The 12208-nt window shown below is 44.2% G+C and overlaps 1 protein-coding gene across 1 annotated transcript in view; it reads left to right on the top strand.

Moving 5' to 3' along the window:
- Positions 1-12208, top strand: part of TRPM8 (transient receptor potential cation channel subfamily M member 8) — a 72445-nt gene that overhangs the window by 21863 nt on the left and 38374 nt on the right. The window contains exons 6-10 of the mRNA XM_077313480.1: positions 890-1062; positions 3846-4020; positions 5381-5448; positions 6209-6409; positions 10822-10924. Coding sequence (XP_077169595.1) covers positions 890-1062; positions 3846-4020; positions 5381-5448; positions 6209-6409; positions 10822-10924 — 720 coding nt within the window. The remainder of the gene's footprint in view (positions 1-889; positions 1063-3845; positions 4021-5380; positions 5449-6208; positions 6410-10821; positions 10925-12208) is intronic.

The raw sequence follows: 12208 nt of genomic DNA, 5'->3' as shown, positions 1-12208 counted from the left end.
GCGGCCCACAGGTTGGGGATCGCTACATTAGATGGCATTTAGAGAATAATCCCTGCCTGTCTCAAATCATGAATAGAACAAGAAACCTATCCTAAGGCAAACAATAAACCTTATGAAATAAAAAACGAGAGCAGTCTCTCCTTGCATATTCTTTCTTTGCTTTCTTTATTTGTCAGGACTTCTGCCAGAACGGCATTATAGTCTATGTGGCTCCTTTAGGATTAAAACAAGCCGTTGGACAGTGACCCTTTGCATTAAGAAAATGGACTAATGACTGTGCTTTCATTTTATATTCAATACCATATTTCTGTTGCGCATTTGAGCAGAAAACAACTCTGCTTATATGACAGCCCTTCAAGGATTTGAAAAATGGCTATCATGATTTGTAACACCTCCTACTTGCCCGGGAAGTCCCCCAGCATGGAATTCCCTGAGCAATATCAGTCAACAGTCCACATCTCCACTACACGAATTCTGTCACATGGAACTAGCATAAATTAAAAGATTTTCTGTTTTGTAAACTTTATCTAGAGCCTCTTGTGGCGCAGAGTGGTAAGGCAGCAGTCATGCAGTCTGAAAGCTCTGCCCATGAGGCTGGGAGTTCAGTCTCAGCAGCCGGCTCAAGGTTGACTCAGCCTTCCATCCTTCCGAGGTCGGTAAAATGAGTACCCAGCTTGCTTGCTTGCTTGGGGGGTAAACGGTAATGACTGGGGAAGGCACTGGCAAACCACCCCGTATTGAGTCTGCCATGAAAACGCTAGAGGGCGTCACCCCAAGGGTCAGACATGACCCAGTGCTTGCACAGGGGATACCTTTACCTTTACCTTTAAACTTTATCTGCAGCGTAGGCAAGTTCCGACTGACCCTTGCTGTTGCTTGTAATCTGCAGGGGCCTGGATATTCACTGGTGGGACTCATTACGGGCTGATGAAGTATATTGGGGAAGTCGTAAGAGATAACACCATCAGTAGGAATTCAGAGGAGAATGTCGTCGCCATCGGGATCGCTTCCTGGGGAATGATTTCCAATCGGGAGAGTCTGATCAGAAACTGCGATGCTGAGGTACTGATCTGGATGAACATCCCGGAGTTGGGTAACTTCTCCGGTTACAAATGAGGGCTTGATTTGCTTCCCTGACATGAGTTGATGACTGCACTGCCATCTGAACCAAGGGCTTCCAGGTATCGCTCTTCCTCGCACGACGCTGGCTTCCTCTCCTCGAAGCTTAGATTTTTTTTCCTGGTATCATTTAATGTTAATGAAAGGATCAGAAGCGTATTATCATTAATGTGTCATTTGTAAAGCGATCAAGTGCATTTAGTACTATGCGGGATTCTGGAAACACAGAAGTGAGCTCATCCTTAAAGATAAATACAGGAAATTATAAGCTGGCAGTGGATTTGGAAAGGATAAGAAGGCACAATATATTAGGCCGACGTTTAACCATGTGAACAAGACACCCCGAGGTTAAGGGAAAGTCCGGGCCAATCTATGATTGGCTCCCCCTTGTAGTTGTTAGTGGTACATAGCAGCTGGTCCTCATACCAATTCAGACTGAGGCTGAAACATGGAGGCAGGAGGATTAAAGCCTTCCCCCAAGCCATATTTTCAAACTCAGATGATTCTCAGAGCTGCTGTTTTGCTTGTATGTTTTTTTTCCTCAATGTACACATAAAAACACCAAGGAGATTTGGGGTTGGGGAAATCGCATGGGATGCCGCACCCCTTACACTTACCTTGCACCTTGTTGTAGTTTTTGTGCTCAAGCAATCAACGGGTTAAATCGTAGAGTCAGGTGGGTAGCCATGTTGGTCTGAAGCGGCAAAAGAAAGTATGAGTCCAGCAGCACCTTTGAGATCAACAAAGATTCATTCAAGGCATATGCTTGTGTGTGCATGGACAATATAATGTTTGAGCTACAGGGAAAGCCCTCTCTAGGACAGCACTTCATTATAAAGTTGTTGCTGTTTTGTTGCTAAAAATGTGGTGAACAGCAGGCTGGCAGCTGGAAGCAGCAGCCGGGAGACTAGGGTCAAGTCTGCACTTTGCTTTTTATCCTCTCCCAACCCAAATAAACCCCTACCCTCTGCACTGTATTCGATTTCCATTTTGATTTGGGGCGCTTTAAATTTTCCCTCTGCAACATGCATGATTGATCTGCAGTTACCCTACCTTTCCCCCATGATATCCAGGACCAGATATAAGTCGCTATATATTAAGACCTGGCTTTTAAAAATCCCAGTATAGTGTAGATCTTCTGTGTTTTGCTGGATTAACTTCCTGCAACACTGACATAGCAAAACAGTCGTCAGTTCAAAGACTTCCTGGTTCTGGTTGCAAGGCTTCCCTCCCAAGACTTATTTTTGCCCTGTTTTAAAGTGACAATGCTCCAGAAGCCCACACTTCTCTCAGCAGAGATTTGCCTTGTTCTCTATAAGGCTACTGCTGCTGGCTCCCCCGCTCATGAAAAGAAAGAAGCAAGCAGCCTTGGCTGCATTTGGCTCCTCCCCCGGCTTGCTTTGGCTAATAAAGCACTCTTTAATGCCAGCAGGACTTCACCTGACTCCCCCCCCCTCACTCGTTCAGGAAAAGAAAAATAAACAAGTAATTTCACAACCATTGCTCACCTCCCCCCTCTGAGCTTCCCCAATCAAGTGCAGAATGCTTTCTGTTTCAATTCAGGGGGTGGGGTAGGAAGGAAGAAGACCCGGGTTCAAATCTATCTGAATTCAGCAGGATCGACAATGGAAAAAACAAAGTAAGTGCAGAATCAGCCAAGGAAGGAACTGAAACAGCAAAGTCACTTGTGAGATCGCATGATTTTTCGCCAGCTGATGTGTTTAAATTGTTTGGACAGAGGCTAATCGGTGGTACATTTCATTCCCTTCATTGCCATGGGTTGCAAGCAAAATCGGCCTGTTGTGGAGTGTCATGCTATCCAGATATTTTGTTGGTCTTAAAGGTGCCAGTGGACTCAAACATTGTTCTGGATTAAATCTTGTCAGTCACTGGAGAAGAGACCTATGTCCCTCACTCTTGCACAGAGTGACCAACCTGTTGAGTACAGAGTCACTCACAGTTCACACACAGGCTTTGCACCTGTGCATTTTGATCTTTCATTTACTCGGCCTATCTCTGATCTCACACAGTCAGCAGTGGTTGCCGTGCTGATGCATGCTCCAGAGCTACCATCAGGTAGCACAAGAATGCGCGTGGGTGACTCGATCCAGACATTAATCCTCACCAAGTGAGGCAGCCAAGATATCATTGTTGTTGTGTGGTTATTTATAGTCTGCCTTTCTTGGCTGAGACTCCAGACGGGATTGCATAGCATCTGATGAACAATACAATAGGGTTTGAACTACAGGGAAAGCCCTCTCTCGGAAATCCCTTTGTTATAGGTTTGTTGTTGATTTGTTGTTAAAAATGTGGCAAACAGCAGACAGGCAGCTGGAAGCAGCAGGTAAGAAGTGGGGGAAGCAACTGAAACAGTAAAGTCATTTGCAAGAGCGCATGATTTTTTTTTTCAGGCTGATGTGTTTAAACTATTTGGACAGGGGCTAACAGTTTGTACATTTCATTGCCTCCGTCGCCATGGGTTGCAAGCAAAATTGGCAGGTGGTCATGCTATCCAGACATGCTGCCTGGTCATGGATCTCCAAGTGTCTCATCTAGTTCCAGAGTGAAACTAAGAGTAACAAAACCAATAAAAGAAATTCAGACTTTTGAATATGCTTCAAAGGAGGAAAAAAAGCTTGGCGGGACAGCCATAAAATTGCAAATGGCCTTTAGTAGTGGGAAGTCAGCTATTTTGGTATTGTTAAAAATATTGTTGTCATCTCTAGGCATATTATTCAGCACACTACATCATGGATGACCTCAAGAGGGACCCTTTATATTGTTTGGATAACAATCATACACATCTCATTCTGGTGGACAATGGCACTCATGGGTACCCATCCATAGAGGCCAAGCTGCGAACCCAACTCGAAAAATACATTTCGGAACGCATTATCCCAGGTCGGTTTTACGTTGGATTTGGAGTTTTCTTCGAATTTTTCTGATCCTTGTTGGGTGTTCAGGAAACACTATGAAATGCTTATTCAAATGCATAAGAGAAGAAATAGAACATGCAGCACGCTGCCTAGCATTTTGTGTGTGAGCCTTAGCAACAACAACGTGCGGGAAGGAGCTCATGGAAATTGTAGTCCGTGGACATCTGAAGAGCCACAGTTAAGAGCAGTGGCTTCAAATCAGGCAAGCTGGGTTTGATTTCCTGCTCCTTCACATGAAGCTATCTCGATGACCTTGGGCTTGCCACAGTCCAGTTAAGAGCTGTTTTCACAGAGCTGTCCTGTCAGGGCTCCGTCAGTCCCTCCACTACAAGGTGCCTGTTGTGGGGAGAGGAAGGAAAGGCGATTGTAAGCCACCTTGAGACTCCTTTGGGCAGTGAAAAGCGGGGTGTGAACACTAATTTGTCTTTGTCTTCTTCTTCTTCACTGCCATCCTCCGAAGTCTATAGAGGCTGGAGGCTGAAACACAAAGGATAGTCCCTGTAACAGTGCATGTCAATAAAATGTTATCAAGGCATCCCCTAAAGTCAAAAGAGCATTGAGGTCATCTGACCAAAACACGCTTAGGTTCCTGGCCCAAAAGAGATGAGAGAGGCCTCGACCAGGGCCAGGGACTTTTGGGGGAATGCTCTGCTGAAGGAGATCAGGGCCCTGTGGGACCTTAATCAGGTCCTCAGGGTTTGTAAGCCAAAGCTGTTCCACCAGGCCAGAAAAAAAACATCAGAGGAAACATTAGATATAACATCAAGAAGAGCTGGCCTCCCTGCCAAAAAAAGAAGGAAGGTCAACTTCTTCCCCACGAAACAGCCAGAATTTCCCAAGTTTTAGTTAAAAGACACTGCATGTAAATTACAATGTCATGAATACTTAGTAATATCTATACTGGGTTTTTTTTTTTAGATTGGATTGCTTTAACATATTGTAACCCACCCTGAGCAGGATGGGTGGGAAATAAGAATAAAGATGATGATGATTAAAATACCTTTGTTAGGAGCTGGCATCAGAACACAGGGGGCTGGCCCAATACATAGGGGACAGTTATCTGAGGAATCCCTAAGAGTCAAATCAGATGGGTCAAAGTGTTTGTTGCTGAGTAAGCGAGTATTGATTAGACACAGAGATTATAAACAGGGGGAAAGCGAGAAGCCTTTTAATTAATACACACATTCAGAAGGCAATACTACAAAGGTCCGGTCAAAAAATACCACTGAGCTTTCTGACTGGTACAGGATAAAATGAAGAAATGCTTTAAAAAAATAGATGATGCTTTGGATCATACATATCTGTGTTGTGTGTTTTTATTTCAGATTCTAACTATGGTGGAAAAATCCCAATTGTGTGCTTTGTTCAAGGAGGCGGAAAAGAAACTCTAAAAGTAAGTCTGCTTTTCCCAAAGCTCTCTCTGCACCCTAAACGCTTTAGGGACACGGTGAATGTTTCTCATTCATGTAGAAAAAAACAGTATGTCAAACTTTATTGCACTAGGCCATAGAACATCAGAAGAAGAAGAAGAAGAAGAAGAAGAAGAAGAAGAAGAAGAAGAAGAAGAAGAAGAAGAGTTCCCCTTTAATTCCACCATTCCATGCCCTCGATCACTTCCCCTCTTCCCCATCAAGTATACTGAATGTGATTTTTTTTAAAAACAAGCAAGACTGCTTCTTTTTTATAGTTAGAAATGGCATTGTAATGCAATAACCCCTTTTTTTTAAAAAGGAAAGGGGCGGTCATATGACTCAAAATGGAGGCTGCAGGGAAAAACATAATACAAGCATTTCTCCATTGGCCAGACCTGAACTAATTTCTTCCTTTAAAAATGAAATGGCTGAAACCAGGAATTCCTTAACTTGGGTGAAGACCATTCAGGTCCATGCCTGGAAGGGCAGGTTTTAATGCAGAAACGGACAGAAAAGGCGGATCATTAAAAATGCAAATCCAGGTGATATTGCTAGTGTGGGGACAATCAATGAAGCTTCTCCTGACCCCACGTCAGGAACAGGGTTCCGATATGCCTAACTCTCACAAAAGAATGTAGGTTGCTGTATCTGGGGCCTGGGGACCAAGCCCTATGAGCAAAGGATTCTAAACAATGGGCTCTTTGACAATCCATTTCTTCACAACAGTGGTTTCTTCCATAGGCTATTAACACGGCAGTCAAGAGTAAAATTCCCTGCGTGGTAGTGGAAGGCTCTGGCCAAATTGCAGACGTCATTGCCAGCTTAGTGGAGGCAGAAGGCCCCATGATGACCTCCTCGTCTGTGAAAGAGAAATTGCTCAGGTACCTGCCCCGCACGCTTTCTCGGCTCATGGAAGAGGAGACTGAGAGCTGGATCAGATGGGTGAGTGAGCAAGGCTGTCCTTTCTAAGCCCCAAGAAGCCTGTTTCCACCCTAAATGGTTTACGTCAATTTTTCTTGCTGCTGCAATACTCAGGAGCATCCTTATTGTGGTACATTTTACGACAGGTGCAAAGATCTCATTGCAGTCTTCTCCGTATTTCTGAGCATACCCTTTGGCAACTAGTCTAACTTCGTCCTTCTGTGGTTCTCCTTCAGAAAAGGGGTTTCACCTTTTCCCTTTCACCTAGGTGGTGTTAATCCCAAAAATTGGCAGGCCTAAACTACAATCCATATATTTCAGAAAAGATCTGATCTGCGATTGGTCAGCAGTGGGCATTTTTAGCACCCAACAGTTTACCTTTTCTGAAAAAGGATCCATGACTTGAATCAGAATAACTTTATTGGCACAAGAATTGACAAAACGAAAACATTGACATTAACTTGTTTATGCAGTTACTCATTGCCAAAAGGTTGTCTCTTAGAATGGCTGACAGGATTGAGGCAACTGTCATAACAGATGAAGGATCTGTCTTGCTTAATAATCTTTATCCGATGTTTCTTGTCTTCACAACAAATACTTAATTTCATCAGATAGTCTGCTATCGAGGGTTGGTAATGAGCAAATTTGGGCATTCTAATAGTATATGAGTTAGCACAGTGGTCCCCAACCTTTTTATCACCGGGAACCACTCAACTCCGGGGACCACTCAACGCCTTTTACTGAGGCCTGGTGGGGGGGGGTAGTTTACTCCTCTACTCTCAACCACTGCCCTAATGCTCTCTGATCGCTATGGTAATGTTTAAACATCCCTTCAAAATAAGATACAGACACGCCACAACAATGAACATAAGGAACATTTTATTTTCATGGAAATTTTAACTCATGACAATGACAAATCAATGGGAACCCTGAGCTTGTTTCTCTGCAACGAGATAGTCCCATCTGGGAGTGATGGGAGACAATGACACCCGAAGTGTGTTGCAAAGGGCTGGGGGGGGGGGATGAAGTAAAGGGCCGGGGGGGGGGAGAAGGCATCCTTCGGGGCCCACCTCCAATTAGTCGAAGGACCACATGTGGGCCACGGCCCACAGGTTGGGGATCGCTAAGTTAGCATGTCTGGGACTTTGAATTTCACGGATAAATATTTCTGGGTTGAATTTGGTGGAAAAATATTTAAATGGGCTAACCGATACGCTCTTTTTAATGAGTTTACATCCAAAATATAGCGATGTGTTGGCAAGGTTTTGTATAATAGGGGGGATTTCGCAGTACGAGGGAGAACAGAAGAACCCAGTAATTGGGGATCTATATCTTTGACTCCCTGGGTTATTCGTTTTTGTAATGCCACTTTAATGACTCTTTAACAAGTAGGCATTTCCTCCAAGGAAAATCTGTTGCTCTGGGTGAAATTGTCGAGTCTGACACTTTGAGACAACAGGCTACAGCTGCTCACCGATGGAGAGTCACCTGAGAGAAATACTGATTTTGTGAACAAAGGCAGATTGTGAGTGGGTAAGCAGGAAGGGATGTGCCAGTATTTGTCTCTTGTGGCCCTTCCTTGCATAGCCAGGGAATTGCTACTTGCCGCTGTGGGATGGTAGGTGAATTTCCCCCAGGCCAGGTTGGATTTGGGGCATTTTTGGTGGAGGGATCACTTGGGCATGAAATTGGGGCCACCATGGGAGGGCATGTAGTTGTGAGTTCCTACATTGCCTAGGGGGTTGGACTAGATGACCCTGGAGGTACCAACTCTATGATTCACCCACAGTGACCCCAATTCCACGCCCAGATGATGCTCCCCTCCCAGAAATTCATTTCTCAACCTCCAAGTGGCAATTGGCATGCAAAAAAGAGCCACAAGAGCCAAGCGCCAACACAATCCCTTCTGCCCACCCACTCACAATCTGCCTAAGTTCACAGAAACAGCAACATCAGTGCTCTCCATTTGTCACAAAACATGATAAAGGGGGTCTGGGAGGGGGCATACACACACCTCTTTTGTATTGTGCTGGGATCTTGAGTTTAAACAACCTCAGGATTTTTATTCTCCTTAAAAATAGGTGGAAAAATCTGAGTGCATGGAAAAAACATGATGTTCTGCTTTTAGACTGGCACTTGGCCCCCTTGAGAGCGTCATTTAGGAGGGGCAAATGGCCTTTGGAATTAATGCTCCTGTGCTTCATCTGAATGTTTGGCTTCAAATCCATTACCTGGTGAATCTAATCATCTCACGGGGCGGCAATCTTATTAGAAACGCTCCTTGTTGTTGGTCGTGATGTTCCGTTGCGTTTCATGCTTACAGTTCTCTTTTCATTAGTATGGATTTTAAAAGGCTTCTGAACAGCGAGTTCCTTTGCGGACATGTTCTAGGTATTAGGCTCACATCCACAGAAGTGTTGACATTTGACTTCTGCAACAGCAATTATTTCCTGCCCCTAATTTGGTTCTGTTCTTGGAAGTGGCCAGTGGAAAAGGTGTGCCCACAGTGGGAGTTTTCCACTGCAGGGTGTGCGTGTGTTTTCGCTCTCCCCCAAATTTCATATGATTGGTGACAGGCTGGTCCTCATCTATAAACAAAGCCTTCCCTTCCTCTCCCTTTCCTGTAATGCTATAGCAGGGGAGGCCCAACTGTGTCTCTCCAGAAGTCTATGGACTGCAATTCCCATGAGCCCCTGCCATACATAGGGAAATATAGTCCATGGACATCTGGAGAGACACAGTTTGCCCGATAGGCTATCATAAACCGGTATTATGACATAGTAAAGGTAAAGGTAAAGGTATCCCCTGTGCAAGCACTGAGTCATGTCTGACCCTTGGGGTGACGCCCTCTAGTGCTTTCATGGCAGATTCAATACGGGGTGGTTTGCCAGTGCCTTCCCCAGTCATTACCGTTTACCCCCCAGCAAGCTGGGTACTCACTTTACCGACCTCAGAAGGATGGAAGGCTGAGTCAACCTTGAGACGGCTGCTGGGATTGAACTCCCAGCCTCATGGGCAGAGCTTTCAGGCCTTACCACTCTGCGCCACAAGAGGCTCTTATTATGACATAGTACACATCTGATTTTAGAAACAAATATTGGTTGTGATGGGTTTTCCAGGCTGTGTAGCTGTGGTCCGGTACTTTTAGTCCCTGATATTTCATCAGGAACTGTGGCTGACATCTTCAGAGACAGGACATGTTAAGTATCTCTTGGTGTTGAAGTGACCAGTGATTCTGATCATTTTGATCCGTGATTCTGTCGCTCTGGCATACAGAGATTCCTATCTTGCTGCATCCTACCTACGAAGTCGCCAGCCATAGTTACTGGACAAACAGCAGGAGCTAAAATTACCAGACCGTGGCCACACAGCCTGTAAAACCCAGCTGTGAAAGCCTTCAACATTTCATCAGACACATATTGCTCCCTGACTAGAGATGCGTGGAGCAGCTTTACAGGGGGAAATGCAAGTTGACTGACCCGTTTACTCAAAATGACATAATACGAAAATTGTTTCACAGAATGACAGAAATAATTTGTTGTTGTTTAAAATCTCTTGAGCGGTAAGTAACTCAAATAGTAGTGGGCACAAGAGGCCGACAGGAGCTCCAACAATTTGAAGAAAAATATGGTCGTTAGCAAGGTGAGTTCTAACAGTGCAATCCCATGAGACGTTACTCCAGTCTAAGCCCACTGATTTCAATGAGTTCAGACAGGAGTAACTTTGTTTAGGATGATACTCTACAGCAGTCTTTCTCAACTATTTTTTACCATTGAGAATCCCCTGAAATATTCTTCAGGCTTTGAGAAACCTGATAAATGCCACGATCATGCAGAATATAGTTGGGAAACATGGCAGTGTACATGTCCACCCGAGGTCCTTTCACCCCCTACCCCTGCTTTTGGGAGTGGGGGTACCCATAGACATTATACATATCACCCAATAGATGTTTAACAAATTTAAAATATATATAAAGAATTAATTAACTCCCACCCATTCTGGAAACTCTTCCAGGGCCATCAAGAAACCCCAGGGTTTCACAGAACCCTGGTTGAGGAAGCCTGCCCTAGAGATTGTCTTTAAAAAATATCACCTGTGCAAGTACCAAGTCATGCCTGACCCTTGGGGTGATGCCCTCTAGCGTTTTCTTGGCAGACTCAATACAGGGTGGTTTACCATTCCCTTCCCCAGTCATGACCGTTTCACCCCCCAGCAAGCTGGGTACTCATTTTGCCGACCTCGGAAGGATGGAAGGCTGAGTCAACCTTGAGCCTGCTGCTGGGATCAAACTCCCAACCTCATAGGCAGAGCTTCAGGCAGCATGTCGGCTGCCTTACCACCCTGCACCACAAGAGGCTCTAAAGACAAGGGGAGAAATGTTATCTTGACTAAGAAGTTTCTTAGGCTCGATTAACTTGACTTTTCCTGTGTAGATCAAAGAAGTCCTTGAAAATCCACATCTGCTTACTGTGATCAAAATAGAAGAAGCTGGAGACGAAATCGTGAGCAATGCCATATCTTATGCTCTTTATAAAGGTACAATGATTTTTGTTCCTAATGATGGCTTGGATCTCTCAATTTAACTGTGCAAAGCTCTGGTAGAGCATGGCTCTCCCCAACTGTCTCCTTCCCCTCCTAGGCAGTACTTTTATGAGACTACAAAATATAATCCCTAGGGACTGCATAGAGAAATACCCACATGTGCTACAAAAGGGACATGCAAAAATTCCCCCAGAGCTGCCTGATGGAAGTCAGAGAGACCATTTTTCATATAGAGCTTCCAGTCTGACTGTTCTGGGTTTGGGAAGGAATGTTGGTCAGAGGGTAAAGTGAAGGGGAGACTGTCCAATATTTAAGTGTTGTGATTTAGTAAGTTTTTAAAGGTCACCTTGAGTTATAAATTGCAGGGCCTTGTATGATACTTAGCATGGCCTTAGCTCCTTTTATAAGAATATGGAATAGATTTTCCTCAGGGAGATTTGACGGGTGCTGAAATTCAAATGCTCCATAGATATTTGGGCATTTGTAGTTTAAGAAGAGTGCCACATCAGTCCTAAGAGAGATAAAAGATAAAACACTTTGATTCAAAGGGTTGGGATTCACAGGCTACAATTCCTTCAGTGTTTTCTCTCCTTTCTAAGGGATTATGGGTTTATCAAAAATTGTCGATATAGAGTAAATGCAGAGGTTGTAGCATCTGTTAATCTTACAGGGCATCTTTTAATGTGGGACCATAGAATATTCATTGATGTAATGGGGAGGGATTTGAGGAAGACACAATGGATTTGGGTATAGCTGCCATAATTAGGGAGGCAGGATTCTGAATTGCCAGATCTGCAATACCAGGAGTGAAAAATTCTTTTTAATACATTTGGTATTGGGAACAGTATGTTTTCTCTTCAAATTTAGTCAAGAAGGTAGGTTCCCAAGTTCTGGAGTCCACTGTACTTAGGCTTGCCAGTTCCAGCTTGGGAAAAACCTGGAGACTTTGGGGGTGGAGCCTGCAGAGGGTGGCGTTTAGGGAGGAGAGGGGCTTTAATAGATTAAAATGTCAGACCACCTACCTTCAGTTTATGTATGTATGATCAAAGTAATATAATGTGATTTTCTAAATACTTCCTTAGTTCTCAGTTAATCTAATACCGTGGTTCTCAACTTTCCTAATGCCGTTACCCTTTAATACAGTTCATCATGTTGTGGTGACCCCCAACCATAAAATTATGCAAGTGTTCTTTCACAGAAATCACACCAAAACTGACCAATGGCATGAAGATGGAGGGCGGTATATAAATACAATCAATCAATCAATCAAAAGATCCA

The sequence above is a fragment of the Paroedura picta genome, chromosome 1, assembly GCF_049243985.1.
Source record: "Paroedura picta isolate Pp20150507F chromosome 1, Ppicta_v3.0, whole genome shotgun sequence".
Taxonomy (NCBI): Eukaryota; Metazoa; Chordata; class Lepidosauria; order Squamata; family Gekkonidae; genus Paroedura; species Paroedura picta.
The sequence above is the reverse complement of the archived record's forward strand: the minus strand, read 5'-3'. Positions and strand labels throughout refer to the sequence as shown.